The sequence below is a fragment of the Apteryx rowi genome, unplaced genomic scaffold (assembly GCF_003343035.1).
Source record: "Apteryx rowi isolate R43461 unplaced genomic scaffold, aptRow1 scaffold_637, whole genome shotgun sequence".
NCBI classification, from domain to species: domain Eukaryota; kingdom Metazoa; phylum Chordata; class Aves; order Apterygiformes; family Apterygidae; genus Apteryx; species Apteryx rowi.
Window position 1 is genome coordinate 445,490 of NW_020450913.1, and position 12,207 is coordinate 457,696.

A 12,207-nucleotide genomic window follows, 5' to 3' on the forward strand; every position below is an offset into this window, starting at 1 on the left:
GGATTGAGGAGAAGATGACCTGGGCTCCCAGACCCTTGACCACCATCCCCAGAGCTCTGAAATCCTGCTTGATGGTCTGCAGTTTGCCCTTGGTGTCATTGGCGCCCACATGGAAGAAGTTAAATGCATATGAAAATAACACAAAAAACATTTTTACTTGCTTTTTATTTAGATGATATTTCTATATGAGAACCTTAATAACTTTGCTTGCTTAAAGAAGTTACTTGTATGGATAGGGCTTTGGAGGATTTTCATCCATTATTGCATAGTGTCTAGACCCCMGTACTCCATATTAGGGGACTAAAATATGCCTTAAATATAGTCATGATGTTTAGATGAGTAAGACAGAAAAATAATATTTAAAAAAAGACAAAAATGGCCTACTGAAAACAGTGTTTAAGCAGTTTTCATACTAGAAGTTGCCTTATTATGAAATGAGGGTGGATGTTCTAAAGTAAATGCACATTATGATTAGGAATCTCATTCAGTGATAACTGTTGTGTTCTTTTTTTAGATATACTCCCCTTGATTATGCCTTACTTGGTGAACACCATGAGGTGATTCAATTCATGTTAGAACATGGGGCTCTGTCTATAGCTGCCATACAGGACATTGCTGCTTTCAAAATTCAGGCTGTCTACAAAGGATACAAAGTTAGAAAAGCTTTTCAAGAGAGGAAGAATCTTTTAATGAAACATGAACAGCTGAGAAAAGATGCAGCTGCCAAGTAAGTCTGAAGACTTGAAATCTACTGTAACAAAATATACATTTGTCATACGTTTGTATATATCAGTGTATAATTTTATCTTTCTCATCATCACTTATTGTTCCTCTTAGTAAAATTCATGAAACTGTACCAAGCATATAATGGAATTTTATCCAGAAGACCATAAATGGGATTTATTTTGCAGATAATCCCAAATTAAATAACAAGCCTTATATAATCTACAAGAACAAGGCAAAATACAAAAGGCTGAGAAACTAGTATATTACCATCCATGAATTTAGCTGATATTTTGAATGATGATAAAAAGGGTTGGAAAATATTTATAACTCCAAGGGAATGAAAGTAATTATTGGCCTAGTGAATCTGTGATATCAGTTTTTAAAAAAAATTAATAATTAAATGAAGAAGATAAATGAGATAAAAGAGCACAGTTTGATAAGGCTTAACTAGCTTTATTTTAAAGGGGAGGTTGTGTTTTTCTACCAAACTAAACCTTTTGGATTTTGTTTGAAAGTTCTGTCTCGGCAGTATCATATATTGCAGTTAGATTTTCTGCTCTTGAATTAGAGAGTTACCATGAAATCATTATATTAAATTATAGATAATGAACTTACGCAATTCAAGTAATTATTTGTTAGAAATGAAGATATATAGAGCTTCTGCCCTATATAATTGAGGTAATGGAAGCAAAGTGGTGAAATTATATGATCAGAAGGTACATAAATAATCTTAAAATACTTTCCTTGCTTGGACTCTATCCTTAAGGTTCGTATTATGAAAAAAGAATGAATTAGCACTTGAAGAAATCTGATTCTGGAATGAAAAACATAATCTGAAAAGATTGCTGCATGATTGTGTAGTATTCCTGGAAAGGTGATGGAGCAGCTCATCCTGGACCCCATCTCCAAGCCCATGAAGGGCAAGAAGGTGATGAGGAGTAGTCAGCATGGATTCACAAAAGGGAAATCATGCTTAACCAATCTGATAGCCTTCTCTGATGGAATGACTGGCTTGGTTGGTGGGGGGAGAGCAGCGGATGTTGTCTACCTTGACTTCAGTAAGGTTTTTGACACTGTCTCCCCTAACATAAAAAGCTGAGGAAGTACGGGCTAGAGGAGCAGACAGTGAGGTGGACTGAAAATTGGCTGAATGGCAGAGCTCAGAGGGTTGTGATTAGTGGCACAACGTCTAGTTGGAGGCCTCTACCTAGCGGTGTCACCCAGGGGTCAGTACTGGGTCCAGTCCCATTTAACTTCTTCATCAGTGACCTCGATGAAGGCACAGAGTACACCCTCAGCAAGTTTGCTGATGATCCAAACCTGGGAGAAGTGGCTGATACACCAGAGGGCTGTGCTGCCATTCAGAGGGACTTCAACAAGCTGGAGAGATGGGGAGAGAGGAACCTCCTGAAGTTCAATAAARGGAAKTGCAGAGTCCTGCACCTGGGGAGAAATAACCCCATGCACCAATATTGGCTGGGGACCGACCTGCTGTAAAGCAGCCCTGCAGAGAAAGACCTGGGAGTCCTGGTGGACAACAAGCTGACCATGAGCCAGCAATGTGCCCTTGCGCAAAGGCAGCCAATGGTATTCTGGTCTGCATTAGAAGAGCATTGCCAGCAGGTTGAGGGAGGTAATCCTTCCCTGCCAGTCGGCCCTGGTGAGGCCACATCTGAAGTACTGTGTTCAGTGCTGTGCTCCCCAATACAAGAGAGACATGGAGCTACTGGAGTGAGGCCAGCAAAGGGCTACTAAGATGATGAAGGGACTGGAGCTCATACGAGACTTCCCTCATGTGAGAAAAGGCTGAGAGAGCTGGGACTGTTGAGCCTGGGGAAGAAAAGCCTTGGGTGGGTGGGGAGGAATCTTATCAACATGTATAAGTATCTGAAGGGAGGGTGTATATGAGATGGGGCCAGACTCTTTTCTGTGGTACCCAGTGACAGGACGAGAGGCAAGGGGCACAAACTGAAACACGGGAAGTTCCATCTGAACATGAGGAAAAACTTCTTTATCGTGAGAGTGACAGAGCACTGGAACAGGTTGCCCAGCGATGTTGCGTAGTCTCCATCCTTGGAGATATTCAGAAGCAGTCTGGACAGGGTTCTGGGCAACCGGCTCAACTTGCTTGAGCAGGGGGGTTGGACAAGATGATCTCCAGAGGTCCCTTCCAACCTCAATCATTCTGTGATCCTGTGATCATTTCTGTAGAGGTTAACACAGAATTAACACAGAACATAATTACTGGAATTACAGGTTTTTGTTGTTGTCGTATCCCTGTATCGTAGACAGAGTCAGCTGCAATCTGCTATACTTCATATTCTTTAGTTGATGCTATGCATAACTGGCCAGTCTGGCCTTCTTTGAGTTTGAATGCTATTACTATACTGATTAATAATCGTTAATGCCCAGTAAGAAAAATTGCTCGTGCCTCTAGATCCTAAAATTGTAATTTGCAGCCCTCCTGATATTTACATTTTCTGCTGAAGTCAGTAGATGATCCAGTAGATGCCAGATGGAGAAGCTGCCTTTGAAAATATCTGAAATATCTTATGTATATACCTGAACATCTTACATATTTCACCTTTTTAATTTTAAATACTCTGCTTCTTGCTCTGTCATGACAACTAACTTTACCAAATGAGGTAATTTTCTTCTTTGTTATGACAGTCATTTTTAGAAGAATCTGAATCTGTGAGAACCCATGTAGAAAATTTAATGAAAAGGGATTGCATCATGGACATGTTGGTGTGTTTTCATCATCATTTCCCTCTGTGAGTTTCTAATGTACATTCTAAAACTTACTGTTTTAGGTGCTGTTGATTTGTTTGAAAACCATAGAAACAAAGTCTGTATACCAAATACCATAAAAACAGAATTAAAATACAACTGGAATGTACAAGCAAATCAAGTTGTCACATAACAAATTTTATTTAATGGCAATTTTATAATCTGTCATAAACTGGAGGGGACATTAAGTTGTCACCATTCTGCATACCCATCTGTGCATTCTACAGTTGAACTTGGCTAGAGTATTCCTACATACAAACAGCTAATATCCCTACTGATTTTAAAAAATCTGCTGTCCAGATAAAAGTAGACATTATATGGTAATCCTGAATGATGCTGAACTAGACTGAAAAAAAAAACAGATTTCAGTGTATGTATTTAAAACTTGCTTTGTAATATGTTAATTTAAAGAATCTCACTTATATAAATCGTCCCTAAATCTGAATGTTTTGAATTAGTTTATGCTTTAAAAGAAAAGGTAATCATCATCCTGTTACCTGTATTATCATCTGATAAAGTCACTGTTTTCAATGTCTGTGAAATACTTGTAGACAAAAGTATTTTCCCATGTTGAACAAACCTATACCAAAGAAATGGTATTTAATAAAATAAAAATTGGTCTAGGCCAACACACCACACACCACTATCATGTCATTGAACAAGAAGCAAAAAGGGTATAACTCCTTTCTACAAACAAGATTATTGTTTTCAGGTTTTTTTAGGGAGCCAGCAGTGCCCCCCAAAAGAAATAAGCTGTTAGCTGAGAGTTTTTTTGTTGTTTTGCAGGAGGAAGGGGGGGGTTTGTTGTTTTGTGGGGTTTTGTTGGTGGTAGTGGGGTTTTTCTTTTTTTCTTAATTCAACAAACACATTCCACACTATTTACATAGTCTGATGTGCTGTTACTTGCAAAGTGTGTAGACTTATGGGGACCAGCAGTGTATTAAATATTTGAAAGGAACACCACCTCAAGTGTGGAAAAGCCATAAAAGAGAAGAGGTTTTGCTCAGAATGGAAAAGAGAATGAACAGAGAAAAGCCAACAGGAGGAAGGCTCCCTTTCCACTTGCAGATCTGCAGCTGCTGAATAGGTTCAGTGCCCTTGTAGCAGATGAGGGGGAGCCATGTCTGGGGAGGCATCAGAACCAGCCAAGTGTGAACTATGCATTGGAGCCAAGAGGAAGTAGTGAGTGATTATAATGGAGGCTACCTGCTTCAGAGGATGGAGGCCACCATCTGCCAGCCTGTCTTGTTATCTAGGTATGTTGTTGCTTGCCAGGGACTCAGATCTGGCATGTTCTGAAGTGACTACCAAGGCTTGTTGGGCCACTGGACTATTACTCTCTGCTGCTCATCCATGTTGGTACCAGTGATTCTGCCAAGGGAGACCTTGAGTGTATCAAGAGTATGTCACTCTGGGGATGAGGGTGAAGGGCATGGAGATTCCAGACTGGTGATCTCCTTGATCCTGCTCATGAAGGGGAAGCTTGTAAAGGAGCAGACAGATTCTGCAGATCCACACCTGGATGTGCATCTGCTATTAATGACAGGGGTTTGACTTTTACAACCATGAGACCCTCTATGAGAATCGGAGACTGCTGGTGAAGAGACAGGATCCAACTGACAAAGTGGTGCAAAAGCGTCTTTGCCAACAGGCTGACCAACTCGCGGAGGAAAGCTTTAAACTAGGAATCACGGGGGGGAGATAACCACTCAGTCAAGTGAGGAAGTGGTGGAGTGGGTTGGAAAGCAAAGGATGCTGGGTGTTGAGACCTTGAGAACAATAACAGAGGGTGGAAGGGGGCCCACCTGAAGTGTATGTACAAATGCAGGCAGCCTGAGAAATAAGGAATTAGAAGTCTACATGTGGTAACAGAATTATGACATCATTGGAATACCAGAGACATAGTGGGATGGCTCACATGACTGCAATGCTGGAATTTGGAATGGAATGCTGGACAGATACAAGCTTGTCAGAAAAGACATGCAGTGAAAACAGTGGGGGGGATTGTCCTCTGTGTAAAGGAGTAGATCACATACGTGGAGCGCTTCTATGGAATGGATGACAGTCTGGTTGGTAGCTTGTGGGTTAGGATCAGAGGCAAGGCCAGTAGGGGTGACAATGTTGTAGGGGTTTTTTACAGAATGTGGAGTTGGGTGAGGAAATGGATGTAGTCTTTGCTGAACAATCTGAGAATGTCTCTGGATCACAGATGCTAATTCTAATGGGGGACTTCAAGCACCCTGACATCTGCTGGAAGGAAAAATATGGCAGGAGGGACAAGTAGTCAAGAAGATTTCTCGAGGGTGTCAGGGATGATTTCTTGGTGGCACAACCAGAGGAGATGCCTAGCTGGATCTGGTCTTCATCAGCAAGGTTTCCCAGGTCTCTGTGCTTAGAGAAAGGGTTCAAGGAGGAGGGGAACTACCAGCAATGGAAGAGACTTAAGTTGGGGATTGTTTGAGAGAACTTGACCCATACAAGTCTATGGGACCAGATGGGCCGCATCTAAGGGTGCTGAGAGAACCGGCTGATGACCTTACAAGGCCACTCTCAGTCATCTTGGAAAGGTCACGGAGATCAGGGAAGGTCCCAATGAYTGGAGGAAAGCAAATCTTGCACCYAGCTTCAAAGAAGGCCAAAAGAACATTCTGGGGAACTGCAGGCCGGTCGGCTTCACTTCAGTCCCTGGGAAATTCATGGAACGAGTCATCCTGGAGCATGCTTCTGGGCACATGAAGGGGAAGGAGGTGACTGGGAACAGTCAGCATGGATTTACCAAGGGTAAATCCTGTCTGACTAATCTGATTGCCTTTGATGATAAAATGACTGGATTTGTGAAAGAAGAAAGATCGGCAGATGTCATTTAACTCGGCTTTCGACACAGTCTCCCATGTATTCTTGTATCCAAGTTAGGACATCACAGTCTGGCTGCACGGACAACTAGATGGGTAAAAAATGACTTGGATGATGGAGCTGAGAGGATAGTAGCTAATGGGTCATACTGTGCCTGCATGCCTGTAGGAACATATTACTTCAGGGATCTGTCCCACGACCTGTCCTGCTGAACATCTTTATCAATGACCTTGAGGAGGCAGCAGAGTGCATTCTCATAAAGTTTGCAGATGACATCAAACTGGGGGCACCAGCTGGGGGCACCCTGACCCTAGGGCAGGGCTGCCATCCAGAGGGGGCTTGACAGGCTGGAAATGTGGGCTAACAGGAACCTTAGGAAATTCAGCAAGGACAAATACAAGGTCCTGCACCTATGAATAAAGAACCCCAGCAATGATGCAGGCTGGGGGCTGAGCAGCAGGGAGCCGCTCTGCAGAAAAGCACTTGGAGAGCCTGTGGACAGCAAGCTGGACATSAGCCACGTCCTGGCAGCAAATATGGTGAACAGTATCCTGGGGTGCATTAACAGGAGCATAGCCAGTTGACAGAGTGAAGTGATTATCCCCCTTTGCTGAGCAGAAGGTTGGACTTTATGACTTCTTAGGTTCCTTTCCAATCTGAATTATTTTATGATCCTGTGATCTTTTGGAAGAGGGATACATTAGTTTTAAACATTTTAATAGCCATAAATGGGTTAGTATAACAGGTGCTTCCCCACCTGGATTGAAAGTAGCTGGTAATTAACAGGTTAAATAGGGTGGAGAACCTGGCAGGACAGAAGCACTGCTTTAGGACGGTGGCACAGAAGCCATCTGTGAGGAGACATTTCAAAAACAGTCTCTCAGTCTGCATGCAGGTCCTTAGGAAGGCCGTATTAAAAGGTTTAAAGCCTATACAGAGGAAACTGAGATCCAATATACTGGGGTCTGAAAGGGCTGCAGAACTCTTTAATCACTAGTTCACCTCCCTCACGACCCCCAGAATAAGTTCCAAAATCCATACTTCTCTGTTTTTACTAAATCTTCTGGATTTGCTTCTGACCAGTTGGAGGAAACTAGTTGATAATGAAAGGTGACTTGGATGAAAGTGGCAAAGAGTAAATATGGCATGATATTTAGGAAGAGGAGAACATCAAGAAAATAAAACAGTTCAATAAAACAGCTTTCAGTAAATTTAGAAAGTGTTTCTAGCAGCAAGAGAATGTAGTAGATCATGAGTTCCTTCAAAAAACTGCTAGTAAGGCTTAAGTTCAGAGAAAATACAGGAAGAATAGCAAGAAACAAGTTTGTCTAAATAACAAGCTTTTCAACAGCCTGAAAAATGAAAGCGTGTAGTGGGAATTTGGTACAATACTAAAAATGAGGCTAATACTAACATACAAAGATAAAATTAAACAAGGTGAGGTGCAAAATAAGAGCAGCTAGCAAGGGATATAAAGTAACACAAGAAAACATTGTAAAAGTATGCGCTGTAAAAAGAACGGCAAAGAAAGATTTGGTCCACTAATGATGCTAAGACGACTGAAGTGTTCTATATCTTTTTTTTTCCAGTCTTCGTTAAATGTGTCAAAGGGCATCAAATAACAAACAGGATTCACACCAGCAAAACTGTTTAGAGACTAATTGGATCAGTGAGATGTTTTCAGATCAGCTTAGCCTGGTAAAATTTATCCTGGGAAATTCAGAAAACTGGCTGATAAAATCTTAAAGTGGTTACCTTTAAAAACTTTCTGAGGATAGGTGGGACTTGCAGAATGCTTGAAATGAGCAAACAGTATCTGCCTTTCCAAAGGGGAAAAGAAAGAATCTGTAGACCATTCAACTCCAATTCAAAGAATAATACTGGAACAAGTAATCAAAGAAATTACTTCTAAGTATCTGGAATATAACAAAGCAAGAAGCAATGGCTGGCATGAATTTGCTAAGGACAAATTACATCAAACCAGTCCAATTTCCTTCTGTGATAGAATAACAAGTTTTGTGGCCATGGAGAAACCATGGTGGTGTTAAGATTTGCCTGAAGTTTTCATACTCACTCATTCTCATTAGCAAAGTAGAGAAATGTAGGTTGGATTAACCTGTGATTAGATGGGTGAAAAACTGGTGGAACATAAGTAAAGAGCCTTTCTTAATGGTTCAGCTTTGAACTGGAAGGATATATTGATTAGGACTTCACATAAATCCATCCGGAAGCAAGTTAAAATATCAGGCAGCTACGCATTACAACATTTACCACCTGTCCATTCTAACAGAAAAAGTGACACTTTATTTTATAACTGGAGCTTAATTTATCAAAACAAATTCAATGATAGGTAGGTAGGTAATGTTTGCTACTTCTTATTGGGTTTATTCTGCTTTTCAGGAAAAAGAGTTTAAAAAATAAAATATAATCACATCTCATTGTATTTCAAAATAATCTACATAACTTTTTTCAACATATGTACCCTTCTTACTTGTCCAAATTTCTCTCTTATATCTACCTTATTGAAGAAATACATGACTTTTTTTTCATTTTTAAAGACCAAAATATCATAACTGTAATGGCAACATTTATGCACACAGTTTCTTAATTCACTTATCATGTTTTCAGTATTTATCATTTGTATAATGTGTAATCAGTTTATGTAAAAAAAAAATATATATCTGTCAATGATAAAATTATACCAGCAATAAACAGTAGCTGTTTTAAGGCTAGTTTAGAATTGTTTGTATTAAGTATTACATAGTAAGTATGAGAAAAATTTTTTAGTAGAGATGACATGTCTTTCATGAAGTTTTCTAACCTATTTTCAAGTAAATACAGCGCATTTCATGATTACCTATATTATTGTTCATTGTTACTTAAAAATATAGTAATTAGGATCCTGTATCCTGTCTTATCACACCTTTTTGAATCCTTTCACTGGAACTTCTTTCTCCTTTGATTCAAACACTAAAATTTGTCAGAAGAGAGATTTTTTTTTTCTATTTTTATAAAAAAGCTAAAAGTTTAATTGTTTCAAATAAGGGAGCGTTTTAAAATCAGTTTATTAAACTGCTTCAAAATGAATGGGAACCTGGCCTATAAAGATTTAACCTTCATTAAGCTGTAGCTCCAAGTCAGCTGTTATTTTTGATCACACTAGGGCACTTGAATGTAATATGTGCCCCTTTTTCATTATAAAGATGCCATAGCCAAGCTTTTATTGTGGCTCTGTCAGGTTTCTAGAGATGAATGTGTTCAAGTCAGATACATGCTCCTAAGATTTTGTCTTTAGAGTTATTGTAAATATATTGACTTCAATTACAGGAAACGTGAAGAAGAAAGTAAGAGAAAAGAAGCCAAGTTGCAGAAAGGAATGCAGAACTTGGAACAAAATAGGTTTCGAGTACAACAGAATTTTGGAAATCAAGAGAAGACCACCAATGTCATGCAGTTACCTAAGAAACAAAGTGATATGCGGAGTAAGAGACCTCCCTCCTGCAATACTTCTCAAGCCCAAGCAGGGAGAAACAGTGGAGGTTCACTTAAGGCTTATCACAGCAAAAGGACACCAAAGGAGAGTTGCCTGTCTACAGAGCCTCAGAGTGAAGGTCATAAAATCAGGCAAGGTTTGTAATCGTTTAATTGTCCCACTGATCTATTTAGTGGATGTCTGGGGATGTTTTGTGTATACTCTTTTCCATCATTTCTTGTTCTTTCATTATTTAAGCTATTCATACAGGCTAAAGTTAGATATGTATTCTTTTATGCTGTCAATTTCAATAGTCAAAAATACCAGTATATATAACATCTGTAAATATAGGACAGGTTGTTTGGAGTTGTTCTGTTAGATGCTCCGTTTGGAGGAGAGGAGCTTAAAGATGTTTGACCTATCTGTGGGATTCCTGAGTGTTAGCTGAGAAATTGTAACTCCTCCTTTTCAACAAATAGGTTAAAATTGTGCAGAGTGACATCTCCAGCATACAGAGGGACCTGTTCAGGCAGCTTCATTCTCTATGATAGGGTCCTCCTATGGTCTGTCTTTTGTTGTCTCTTGTTGAGAACCCTCCAGGATACTTTTTGAGAAGTGAGACTTTTTATAGAAATTGTACTATGAATCAGTTTATCTAAGCTCCTTCTGTTAGTTACTTTTCTTGCCCTGCTATGCCCTTTTACTCTCTCCATCTGTAAATGCATCATCAGTTTGTATCAGTGTGTTGACCACTCCAGTGTTAGTTTTGTAACATATATGTTTAAATAATATTTCAATCAGTTCTGGTATGAGCCAATTAATGGGAGCCCGCAGCTCAAATCTTTCAAACCCGGTCATGTTAAAATGTCTTTGTTATCATTAGAAGTAAAAATTGAATAAATAGTTTACTTAAGGGAAGTTGCAAGAACTCCTTCAAGGTATCTCAGATGTAAAATTAATGCTAATTCATTTGGAAATTCTACAAAATTGAAAAATTATATTAATCCAAAAGAAAGGAAAGTCAGAGAGCTATTTCTGCTGAATCATTGTGCTCAGATTTCTTTACCTTTTACATGAAAATGTCTTGTTAAAACAGAATACTTGACTATATTGTTGCAGTAAAAGAAGACATATATCTTAGCCAAACCTATACTAGAGATGTTAAAAATACTAGCAAGCTTTATCTGCATATGTATTAAATAACATTATGCTAATTAAAATATATAGCTGGCAAAGTAAAACACTAAGAATAAACATTAAGAAAAAACATTAAGAATAATCAGAAACAGTGGTGGCCAAATGAAGGTTGAATAATTGTAGTGATCATAATGAGGGGAAATTGATAAGTAAGGAGAAAAGGAAAAAGAGAAATAAAGATGTGGGGAGGATTAGAGCAATGAAAGGGAGAAAAGAGAACGAGGAGGACAAAGAAATTATAAAGGAGGAGTGAGCAGCCTTTTCTTTTACTCACTCCAGTTATCCATTCTTTAGCCAAAATCTTTCATTGGCTATACCAGTGGAATCCTCTTTGTATCACACTCAGACTCCCACATTTCTTGGGACAATCATAATTGTCTTGCACTGAGAAAATACCTAAAGATGAGGTAGGAGGTAGTTACATGGGAAACATGGGACTACATGGTCAAACTGATAACAGAAATCAAGATTGAACTGGCCAGATTTTCCACGGAGGACTCTAATATTGATGCTTATGTTTGAGAACCACATTTATGTTCAGTTGTCTATACTATACTTCACTGTAGACAGGAAATTCAAACCAGCAGTAAATGCCAGCAGGACATAGCTTGGTCTTTGGATTAAAGGCTTCCCTGAAGTGGGAATTTTTCTGAAATAGCTATGCCAGAATGATTTTTTAATGTTGATGGTTTTAAAAGAGAAAATTTTCAAATCATGTGTGTTATTGCCTGGAGATTTTCTGATTTTTAACTTCTCTTTAAAAGAAGAATGTAATTTCTACAAAGGATGGAATTGAATTTTAAATAGATAATTCTCTACTATTGCGTATAGTTCTTCTTCTCCTTGAGTGTTGAGCATGAAGAAAACGAGACTATTGACACAAGGTTCTTCAGAAAATACATTAGAACATGTCTTCATCTTCTAAAGATGTCTTTTCCTTCTTCCTTCTTCCTCCTCCTTCTTCCTCCTCCTTCTTTCTCTTCTTTCTCTTTTCTCTTTTTTCTTCTTTTTCTTTTCTTTCTTTTTCTTTCTTCTTTTCCTTTTCCTTTTCCTTTTCCCTTTCCTTTTCCTTTTTTTTTCTTTTCCTTTTTCTTTTTTTCTTTTCCTTTTTCTTTCTTCTTCTTCTTTTCCTCTTCTTCTTCTTCTTTTCCTCTTCTTCCACTCTGTCT

The 12,207-nt window shown here is 38.9% G+C and overlaps 1 protein-coding gene across 22 annotated transcripts in view; it reads left to right on the plus strand.

The window, feature by feature from the left end:
• INVS (inversin) overlaps positions 1–12,207 on the plus strand; it is a 116,459-nt gene that overhangs the window by 91,102 nt on the left and 13,150 nt on the right. For 21 of the 22 annotated variants that reach the window (XR_003256405.1, XR_003256406.1, XM_026084328.1 and 18 more), the window contains 2 exons: positions 515–727; positions 9,697–9,998. Coding sequence is in view for 20 of the 22 variants with exons in the window: in XM_026084328.1 (XP_025940113.1) it covers positions 515–727; positions 9,697–9,998 (515 nt within the window). In the remaining 2 variants the exon portion in view is untranslated. The remainder of the gene's footprint in view (positions 1–514; positions 728–9,696; positions 9,999–12,207) is intronic. The other variant, XM_026084331.1, reaches the window with a different exon arrangement.